Source organism: Notothenia coriiceps, unplaced genomic scaffold, assembly GCF_000735185.1.
Source record: "Notothenia coriiceps isolate Sejong01 unplaced genomic scaffold, NC01 NC01_scaffold00007061, whole genome shotgun sequence".
Lineage (NCBI taxonomy): Eukaryota > Metazoa > Chordata > Actinopteri > Perciformes > Nototheniidae > Notothenia > Notothenia coriiceps.
Window position 1 is genome coordinate 17,785 of NW_011339762.1, and position 10,986 is coordinate 28,770.

General features: G+C 40.8%; 1 protein-coding gene across 4 annotated transcripts in view; it reads right to left on the reverse strand.

The window, feature by feature from the left end:
* l3mbtl1 (L3MBTL histone methyl-lysine binding protein 1) overlaps positions 1-9,954 on the reverse strand; it is a 16,406-nt gene extending 6,452 nt beyond the window's left edge. For 2 of the 4 annotated variants that reach the window (XM_010769354.1, XM_010769352.1), the window contains exons 1-15: positions 9,785-9,954; positions 8,981-9,162; positions 8,398-8,524; positions 7,692-7,854; positions 6,577-6,715; positions 6,348-6,396; positions 5,526-5,614; positions 4,964-5,068; positions 4,676-4,811; positions 4,025-4,116; positions 3,471-3,622; positions 3,288-3,364; positions 2,959-3,044; positions 2,212-2,322; positions 1,877-2,045 (exon numbers count right to left, since the gene is read on the reverse strand). In XM_010769354.1, coding sequence (XP_010767656.1) covers positions 1,877-2,045; positions 2,212-2,322; positions 2,959-3,044; positions 3,288-3,364; positions 3,471-3,622; positions 4,025-4,116; positions 4,676-4,811; positions 4,964-5,068; positions 5,526-5,614; positions 6,348-6,396; positions 6,577-6,715; positions 7,692-7,854; positions 8,398-8,524; positions 8,981-9,162; positions 9,785-9,941 — 1,834 coding nt within the window. In that variant the 5' untranslated portion in view covers positions 9,942-9,954. Of the gene's footprint in view, positions 1-1,876; positions 2,046-2,211; positions 2,323-2,958; positions 3,078-3,287; positions 3,365-3,470; positions 3,623-4,024; positions 4,117-4,675; positions 4,812-4,963; positions 5,069-5,525; positions 5,615-6,347; positions 6,397-6,576; positions 6,716-7,691; positions 7,855-8,397; positions 8,525-8,980; positions 9,163-9,784 lie in introns of all 4 variants that reach the window. The other 2 variants (XM_010769351.1, XM_010769350.1) reach the window with 1 other exon arrangement.
* Between the last annotated feature and the right edge of the window lie 1,032 nt (positions 9,955-10,986).

The following is a 10,986-nucleotide window of genomic DNA, read 5'->3' on the forward strand; positions in this document are numbered from 1 at the left end:
CAGGTACAGGAAGTGACGATTCTGCACGTGTGTAGCCTAATAGTGAATGCAATGAATGCTACATTCCTAAGTAGTATGTCTGCGTTTGTACAGTTCTAGCTTATATGTTATGTAAAGCATGCATACTTCATATGGTTTTATTTTCTGTATTTCGTTAGCATCGTTGTAACAAAGATAAAAGAAGACAGTTAAAGTCAACGAAAGAAAAACATGCATCATTTATAGGAAGGAGAATAAAATAATATAGACTAACTGCATAGCTATCACATGAGGGATACGCGCTGTAAGAAGGCAGAACAGTTCAATCAATCTAAGTTGATGAAGAGTGAATACTAGTACTCGATATTAACTACGATACAACGTTAGCTAATACAAGTATATCACTCATAGGACCAGCAGCCTTGGGCAGGCGGAAGCGCGCAGCGTGCGCGCGAGGTGGGAGCGCGCGCGCGACGTGCGCGACAGCCGCGAGAACCCACCCCGCTGCGGAGCCAGTGGGGAATACACACCGCAGAGTGGGAAGACTCTACCCTCACCCCAGACGCATGTCACACCCTCATTGGTCTCCCGCCATCAGAGTGGGAACCGCAGTTCCGGAGGAACCCGACGCCAGAGCACCGGCACTAGCCGGCCGGCGGATGGCCCTCCGACATGCGTCGCGTTTGCCATTTCGATCCAGTGAAGGAGAGGAGAAAATGCAGAAAAAAGGGTCCAAATCCCGTTAAGTATATGGATACGCAGTCATTCCCCGGTAGCAACGCGGGTGAATAAGCCAAAATAATATAATAAGAATAATAAGAACCGGGAAATAGGGGAAGTTGAAAAAAAAGTGTCCAAAAACTAGGCAGTTGTGCGAGGCGGAGCAGAGTCTCTGTCAATCCGTTACATTCCTCTCAGGCTGTGGGGGGTCAATAAGGGCTTGGCCAAGCCGATCCAAAAGTGCACGGTGGGCGGACTCATCACCTCCGTGATGAGTCTTCATTGTGATTTGAAAACTTCCATCAAACGAGTCCTTCGGTGGGCGGGGAAAAAAACGTGTTCGTCAGAATCGTCACTTCCTGTACTGACAGTGGAGGTGTCCTGAGAGTGCAGCCTGCACCGGAACTGTCCTGAGGGTGGAGGTTTGCAGGCAGGCTCCCATGGGCTCGTCTGGTCTGCAACCTTCCGAAATTCTCCCACACCACGCCGCTCCTCCGCTTCCTTCACTGGCTTCCGGTAACTGCTAGAATCCACTTCAAGACACTGGTACTTGCGTACCATGCTGCAAATGGATCTGGCCCTTCCTACATCCAGGACATGGTTAAACCGTACACCCCATCACGTGCACTCCGCTCTGCATCAGCCAAACAGCTCACTGCACCCGCACTGCGAGGGGGACCCAAGTTCCCATCAGCAAAAACACGTGGGTTTGCTATCCTGGCTCCAAAATGGTGGAATGAGCTCCCCATTGAAATCAGGACAGCAGAAAGCTTACACATCTTCCGGCGCAGACTGAAAACTCATCTCTTTCGACTCCACTTCGAGCGATAGAATTGCTAACAAAGCACTTATATACTAATAAAGGACTGGCTTATCTAAAGCCAGTTGAGTAGCACTTGAAATGTTTGGCTCTATGAAACCTGATGTACTTATATGATTCTGTTTTCTTCAAGGTTGTATCTTCCTGGTTGAATGCACTTATTGTAAGTCGCTTTGGATAAAAGCGTCAGCTAAATGCAATGTAATGTAATGTAATGTAAAATGTACAATCTCTCCCCTTCCCCAGTTTAATTGTCATCACAAACATCTTTTGATTACAACAAATGTATTTGTTCTTTAATTTAATGATAGCTACCAAAAATAACTTTGATTTGAGTTTTGAAGAAAATCAACTTGCAGTTTGGACTGAAGTGCAGGCTGCTCCCGTGCGGCTGCTGTGTTTTGGAGTCCCGCGGGGGAACTTTGAGCGGGTGATTGGTCGCCTCACACCAGCCTGCTGGGTGGATGTCGGGGTGATCTGAGTCCATCCACTCATCATAGACGTGACTCCAGCCGTCATAATGGACCTGAAGGAGCATCAATATATATACTCTGCATGAATAAACAGCTACAATTCCTATGATAGCTTCAGGGTTGGTTAAAGATGTACAGAATCACTTAATGGTAGTATTTTAACCTTAGACATTAGTACCTATATATTTATAAATAAAAGCGCTCCACACAGAGTATTACCCTAATGCGATGAATCTCCACTTCCATCACTGAAGCCACTCTGATCAGACCGGGGCTTCTCTTGTCCACGGCCTCCAGTTTCATCTGAGTCTGGAAGCTGTGGGCCGCACGCTGGAGAGGACGCGCAGAGGATGATGGGAACCAAACATGTCAAACATACATTCTATAAAGCATTGGAAACATAATTTCTACTATTTGATTTGCAGAATTGTATGCCTTTTGTTAGATATTTTACATCATGGAGATTAAAGGAAATTAGGGGAGTTAGATGGGAAACTACATGTAGCAAAGGTCCTCGACAGACTCAAACTCCAGGCGTTGCAGTTAGGGTTGGTTTGGTTCTTTTGAAGGGGAGCTGTGAGGTACTTCTATAGATGGTGTAGTAGATTGCGATTGTCATTTCCCACGGTGGGCAGCAAACAGCTCTTTTGATAACTGAAGATGTCATCTTTGAACAAGACTTCATTGCAAAAACAGCACCTTTACCTTGCAGGTTTCTGGTCTACCACAGCCTCAATTGGTTAGTTGTGTTTTCTATATGATTTTGGTTATTTTGGCTATGCTGCTGTTATCCACCGGGCATACCACAGATCCACACTCCAGCTAAGTAGTACGGGATGGTTCGGATGTTTTGAAGTGAGGTGGTGTTACGTTGTTATCCAGAGTTAGTGTACTACAGATATGTGTCAGCATTTCATATCATTTTTTAATTGGATGAAAAAGAGTACATTTATCCTTAGTCCTCACCACTTTGAAGGCGTCTGCAGCCACCGCCTTGGACCCAGTCTCCTCCAGGTACTGAGACCAGATAAACCGGGCCTGGTCTGGGTAATCTGGTGCATCAGAAAATAAATTGACATCTGTACCTTAATAGAAACATATAAAATCATCCCTTAAGAGTCTTTCTATTTGTGCAAATGTTTTATATTATTTTAAAGGCAATGCTTACTAGGGCTATACATTGAAGCCCCCAAATGAAGATATTTGAACTCAAAAGCATTACATCATCAAGGCATTTTTACAAAAATGATTAAATATGAACATGATCGAATGAAAACAGTAAACACACTGGTCACCTTGGGGTGGTGTTAGTGGGAGGTCCCTCTCTTGGCACCAACCAATCGGGTGAATGTATGGACTGCTGGAATCACACCTGCATAGTTTGACTTGCTTTAGCAATTTCATAAAGTGTAATGTAATAATATAAAAATGAGATACATCTTTAGCCCACACATCCTGTTTCTGTTTCTGAGGCTTACCAGTAGTCGTACGTGTCGTCCCAGTTGTCAAAGTGCACCAGGAAGCGGTCGTCCACCACGTCAGTGACGGTGGCTACGCAGATGAGGGAGGGGTTCATACGGTCCACTGCCTCCAGCTTCGTTCCTATCTCAAAACTGCTCTTCACATCAACCTAAACAGAGAGTAGAAAGGGCATATTGAAGTAGAGAGGGACAGAGCTGTGGACTTAAATTATGCACAAGTTGTTGACAAAGTTATTATTAATTTGACTGTATCTAAATGTGTTGAATCCACCAATAGTACGAGTGCCAGAAGGATACAGTTTGATGAATTGGGATTGAACGTTGGTAGAATTAAACATTAGCTAGCAGGAGGAAGTCAAGTCAACATGAACACAACTATCCTTTTCTATACAAGTTATATGTTTTCTGAGAGACTATAACTGAAAAATCTTTTTTTTTACTATATTTGCTTTTGATTGGAGCCAGAGTTTTCACGACCCTAAATCATTCTCACCTCATCCACTCATGCTTGTAGATAATGCTACTACCGTATATTATATAGTGGCAGTTACCCTCCCAAGACTGGCAAACAGCTCTTTGGGCGCCACTTGTGCTTTAGTCATTCTCAGGTAGTTGGCCCAGGTAAACTCCTCCTCTTTACAGCCTGCAGGAAAAACAGAGATACAGAGAAGATTAAAGAGACCCATGTTTGGTAAAGCATTCAATCATTGAGAGGAATATTTTGACATTTTCTCTTGTTGAGAAGTTAGAGGATGCTTATCTGATATATGTACATTAAATATGATGCTACAGCTAGAAGATGTTTAACATAGCTTGGCATTTAAACTGAAAACAGGGGCGAAAAGCTCGCCTGGCTCTAAAAGGTAAACAAAATTCACATACAATTAGACCTGTCAAAGTAACTGTTTTTGATTGACGATAAATTGTCCTATCAATAAATACAATAAACAATATATTTTCCATTTTAATATCATGATAATATGAGAGCAATTAATTTGGAGTGGAATATGAAAAGATGTGAGAACATGCGAAAAGTTCTTAATTAAATGAATGTAAACAGGCAATATTAAGGTTAGCAAAAAGGATCAAGGTCATCTCAAAATATTGTACAATAGGTTGAAACTGCATAAGTGAAGCATGCTGTTTATTATTTTTAGGTTCTCTTTGCCCGTAGGTCTTTTCAATATGTCGTGACCTCTGACCTTTGGGAGTGTGCAGTTTGTGTCCCGTGCTCTCACACCAGCCTGTGGGATGGATGTCGGGGGAGTTGGCGTTCACCCAGAAGTCGTGGCAGTCGGAGTAGCCGTCAAAGTGAAGCCGCAGCCGGTAACCACAGACCTGCAAGAGGACACGACGCATGAGACGAAAAACAAAGCAGCTGATCTCCACCTGCATGCAGAGCAGCCTGCCAGTGAATGACTGTTTATCATCCTCAATAATCAACAGGGCCATTAAGACGCATCGACCGTGATAATGGCCGTCTGGCTCACCTCGGCCACGGTGAGAACAAAGTACATGGACGGATGCTGCGGGTCGATTCCCTCCAGCTTCATCCCCTGCTTGAAACCGTTCTTCACTGTTGGCACTCTCTGTGTCTGGTCCCAGGAAGAAATAGACAGAGTATTTTAGTACACACCACAGCGATAAAACAAGCTGAAAATAGAGGAGAGCGGGAAATTGGATCCGAACAACAAACAAAGAAAAGATGAGATTACAGAGTTTTATTTTAACATCCTTTTTTAAACATTTTTTGAAATAAAGCAACCTTCAAATGTACATAACTCAACCCCACTCTTTATCAGAATAAGAATATTAATGTATGTCCTTCGGCTGCATACATCTCTGTGTCCCAGGTACATTTACATTTCTCATTTCCTTCCTTGACAATGCTGCACTATTTTTCCACTCAGGGCTATAGATCTGTCCCTGTGCTATAAATAGAGCTGCAGTGGTAGTAAAGAAAAGCAGTACAAAATCATGGGCACAGTGGGTAAACCTGTGAGTACATGGCCAGAAACTGCAATCTGAATATTAAACTCGAACATACAGTACCTCCTGGAAAAGGTTGTTGGGCGCCGCAACAGATTTGGTCTCCTCCAGATACTGAGCCCACGTCCACTGCTCTGTCTTACTGTCTCCAGCTTCAACAAAAACACAAATAAAGTCATTATTTGTTTATGAGAGCAAATGGGAAGAGGAAAAACATTGAAAGAGAACACATAAAGGAAGTTGGTAAGTAGGAGGGAAGCAGCTAATGTTCCTACATAGAGGAATATAATCGAAGACAAGAGAAAAATGACTTAAAGGTCAGGGAAGGACACGATGCAAATTAAAGACGTAAAGGGGCTAGATAACAGGATCGTTTGTCACTTTTGAAAAATTAAATGCAGCGTCTCGTTTAAAAAATACAACATGTCAGAGAGATATTCGTTTAACTTGATGGAAAACTTAAAAATAGAAAGTCCTAATTTGTTATTGTCTTTGTATGGAATTACAGGTTGTCAGGAGTATGTTATTATGACTTAAATCAGTTTTATAGTGAAGTAAAGCTATTGAGTTTATTAATTAAACATTTTTAACTTGCTTGACACTGCTGGTGGAACAAAATAATTTCGCAATTTGGGATAAACAAGGTGTCTGTCTGTCTATGCTACAGTATATACTCTATGTATATCATAAATCCCCGGTCATTTAGTCTGCACATATATGGGATTAAGGATCTTTTATATCTCTAAATTCTACATATTAGCAAGGTCTGTTAGTAAGAGGGAGAGGAGGAAGTGAAAACAGAAGATGTACCTTAACATAACTAAAGAAAAACAAGAAAGGATGACAAATTATAAAACAGACAAATAAGACAGATATGAGTTCAACCTCCTCTGATGAGCCTGCAGTCTGCTTTAGAATCATCCGTCTTCTCATCCTAAGAAAAATCAAAATCAAACGAAAGTCAAAAAGTAGAACGAAAATACAGTCACTGAATTAAAGGAAACACATTACATTGTTATTAATTAAATGATTATTTTCCATGACCTTTATCATCCACATCACTTAAATCTGAGTCATATCTAGGTGTTACATGTTAATAACAATGCAGTCCCACCGTGCCTTCGATGTCAGAGTCTTCCTCAGAGGGACTCAGGTACTCCTTCCTCTTCCTCTTCCTCATGGGCTTCAGGTGGTCGGGGTTAAGAGAGGAGACCCTCCCGCCTGCCGGCACCTTCTCCACCCCGAAACTCCTCCTGAGGTGAGGAGAGAAATAAAAAAGAGTGCTCGTTTCCACACACATCACCAGAGCGTAGCTGGTTTTCTGTTGTGATGATATTTGTGTCTGCCTCTCCGCTGCAGGACTGATGTTGCTTTATGGTTTTAGTGTTCCCTATTTGTCTCAAAATGTCTACTTCAGTGAGGGAAGATACACCATCAACCAAATAAATAATATGTCTACCAGGATAAAAATATAAGGGTGATAATTAATGCAGTGCTTTAGGAATGGGTCTTAAAACCCAGAACTGTGTATTTGTGCACTCGTGGTTTCCTTGTATTGACACAGGTGAATTTTGAAGTTTTTTCGGGTTTTAAAAAGTTGGATGCCTGCAAGAGGCTAAATGAGACTACAGAGGTTGCCGGGGCATTTACCGTCTTGACGACGAACACATAGGAAACTTTTCTATAAGTGGTAGTGGTGCCACTTTAAGTATCATAACGTTTTTGTGCCACAAAGTTTGTTATTTGCAATAATACAAACTAAAGCCCCATTGGCTTTTTTTTCAAGGAAACCAGTGCAATGCTAACTTCCGGGTTGATTGCAATAACTCATTATCCCTGCAGCTATCTATACACAATAGGAAATCTAAAAACAATAGGTTTAAAATCCAGATTCAGGGAATCTAAAAAAGAAAGGGAAGTTTCTGGGAAACTTAAAAAGATCTTGGGGAGGCTTTAATAGAAATGTTTATTCATTTATTTTATACCTGTGTTATTCATGTTTATTTAATTATCCTAGCTTTTTAATGACTGGTTTTAAATATCATTTATAACGTGTTTCCGCTGCCCTATTTCTTAATGGTAAAGCACTTTTAATTGCCTTGTGTTGAAATGTGCTATATAAATAAACTTGCCTTGCCTATACACGAATGATTAAAAGTGCCTGTGCACACACGTGTATACAGAGGTGCATGAGTGAGCATAGAGCAGAAGCAGCTGTTGCCATCATACTTGTCAGTGATTGGCTCTCTGCGCAGCTCCTCGGTGTAGCTCCTCTGAGCTCGGGGATCGTGGTTCTGATGTCCCGGTCCCACCTGGACCTCATGTTTGACCACCGGCACAAACCTCTCCGTCTCCACGGCTCCTCTCACTGAGCCCACAGGAGCCAGCACATCTGACAGATGAGAGTCAGACTGATTAGACAGGATAACTCATAAATACATATTATTCAGTGTCTTGAACCTAAATGGGTACTGTAACACTTTTACAGCATTTCTGATCTATTACTGTTTTGACTATTTAAACCACTGAATGATTACTTTTAGGATTTTCTGTTGGATTTTTGATTTGACCAAATATGTGTGTGATGCCTGTGGTATTTTTATCATGAACCTGCAGCTGCACTCTTCACTCGGCTAGAGAAGCTCTGCTGCAGCTGATGTAATTATTGCTCAAGTGATCATTGAAAAGGGCACGCTGCAAAACACTTCAAATACAAGTGCACCCATGTATAGAAAAGCAACTCTCCTTAACTAGCATGACACCTGCAACACCAGCAAATACACGAAGATGTTTCATCGCTGTCATACAAAAGCGTTACGGATCAAATGTGTGATTTAAAAACGATGTGATACCTAAAACCAGATAAAAAATGTATTTCAAGGTATATCATTTTCTGTTGGATGATTAAATTGGCAGTATGAAACCATGACTCTACCTGGCCTTTCTGATGGAGCAGTTTCTACGTCACAAGATCTCCCAGAAGTCCCGGCTGCTGGTTCGGTGCTGCTGGTCGTCCCCGGGCTGATCAGCGTGCTCAGGGTAACTACGTCACTCACACAGAACTACAACACAAACACACACACACACCGTCAATATATCCCTCTGTTTAAAAAAAAAAAATGTTTGCTTCTTTATATCCATGACAAAGGATTAAAAAAAAATAATAATCGTAATACATTTTTTACCACTAGTCAAAAAGTCAAATTGAACTCAATTAAGCAAAATACAAACCAGAAAAAACAACATAAATCTTAAAATTTGACATTGAAACTTTGTAATTTCAGCAGATGAATGACTTAAGTCGTACATCAATTATCACAGATTTGTTTCTTTTTCCTGGCATTGCTGAAGTTGATTTTTCAATGATGTAAATTACTCAAACTGCTGTCAGAATAAGATTAATGAGATTTAAATGAGCCAACTGGACGATCTATAATGTTATTTTAGGAGAAGGCAAGCAAGTAACAAAAACATCTTGAAATCCTCTATAAAGAATAAAGGCACAAACTCGGGTTCACCTTGAGGTTGCTGCTTGGCAGGATGGCCATCCCCTCCTTCCACTCCAGGACGTGGACGATGCTACAAGCCCCGCCCACCTGTGTTGTCAGGGTGGTCGTCTCATTGGCCCGGCTTCCTTTACCTGCGTCTCCAACGGATATGGCTGGAGTCACCTCCAGCTTCTGATGGCCGGCAGCAGGAGCTAAAGAGAGAATTGCATTCACACTTAATAATGTATCTGATCTCACGTTAGCCAGCACAATTCATTTACCACGTTATGTTTTCATTTTGTTGCATCATTTGGTTTGGTTCAAAACTGAGTTAAGTTGACATGTTAGCCTTTACCAGAAACTAGGTTTTATTCAGCACTCTACACACTATCATTTAAGAATCCTCCATAGATTTAACATTTTACATGTACAGCAGCTTCCCTAAGACCTGGGGACGGATAATCAGCGGAGTCCCCTTTAGTTCATGTTTCCATATTTTGTTGCCATGACAATCTGCTAAATAGTTTTTGTGTTTACATTATGCAGAAAGACATGTCACGTCTGGATCAATAAAGGCTTCTCATATCTTGCATCTGACTCAGAGCATTTGAAAAATGGTACATCATTTTTCTAATTTTTAAAACGATTTAATATTGACACTGAGTTACAGTTCAGCTACCAATGCACCCTGAAGCTTATGCTCTCTTTTGAGTGTGATCATCAGTTTAAAGAGGTCAGAGGTGAGGGTTGATGTACTTGATAATACGGTAGAACTCTGAGTTAAAGGATAGTCTCTGTAAACCCATGTGACCACACTGCACCCCCCATGTTCACCTGGGAGGAGGAAAGCTGTGGTGGTGTGGGTTTGGGGACGAGCCTTCTTGGCCACACCATCACTCCCACACACGAGGACGGCCTCGCTGGAGGACAAGGTGGCGGAGGAGGACGGGTCCAAAGGTGTGCGGTCAGGTTCTTTGGGTGGAGCCTCCATGTTCACTTTGGCACTCATCATGGTGTCGCTGTCCCTTACTCCGGAGCGCTGCAGGGCAGAGGGGGTTTTCATCAATACAAAGACTGACAAGATAACAATTTGTTTTCCATATCTGAATCAAAAGTGTTGTATGTCTAAGGTTGTCTCATGTAAAGAGGTCATTTTCGCTTATCTAAAAAAAAGTTATAATAGAACCTCTGTCCTTCCGCCTTCCAGAGGTGGAATTTAACATGTACTCCAATACTGTACTTAAGTACAATTTTGAGGTACTTTTTATTAAAGCCGTTTATTTTAATGTGACTTTGCACTTCTCATCTACTTCCTTTCAATGGACAAATTGTTTGTTTTAAATTCCACTTAAGTTATCTGAGAGATTGATTTACTTTACATATTAAGATTTGAGCACAGCAACAACAAGTTTGACCATAATAAGAAACTGTTTTTAATACAAAAACATTTAGTTTCAACTTCTCAAAGTGCAGAAGAAAGTTTTTTGAATGTTTTATTTTAAATAATTTCATTTTGCACTGTTTTGGACAAAACACACAAATATCTAATGATATAATATATAAATAAAGTTATATTGGACCTTTTTTTGGCTTTGGCTACCTTTACTTTTGATACTAATTGCTTTAGTAAGATTTTACATTTTAAATGTTAAATTATAGTCCACTTTGATATATTTCTCAACATAGTAAATTACAAGGCTATTTCTATAAACGTTTTTCTCTCCAATTTCTTCCTTTAAATATTTGTTCCTAAAATGGCCCTGAGACAGATGGAATCAAATGTACAAAAGGTAAACAAAAAATACTTTTTATTAGAATTATTTATAACTTAAAATAAATAAGTAACTTTTAAGGGTGGCTTTTACAGATAATGGCTGAGCAAAGCCTTCCTCCAGGAATAGCCTGACCCGGTGTGACTTTAACAGCCATCGATTATACCACCATCAATTTAAAAAAAGCATTAATGGTGACTCACAAATGTTTACACAAAAGCTTATAAATCCACACACACTCAAAACATGCACATTTCAGTTAAA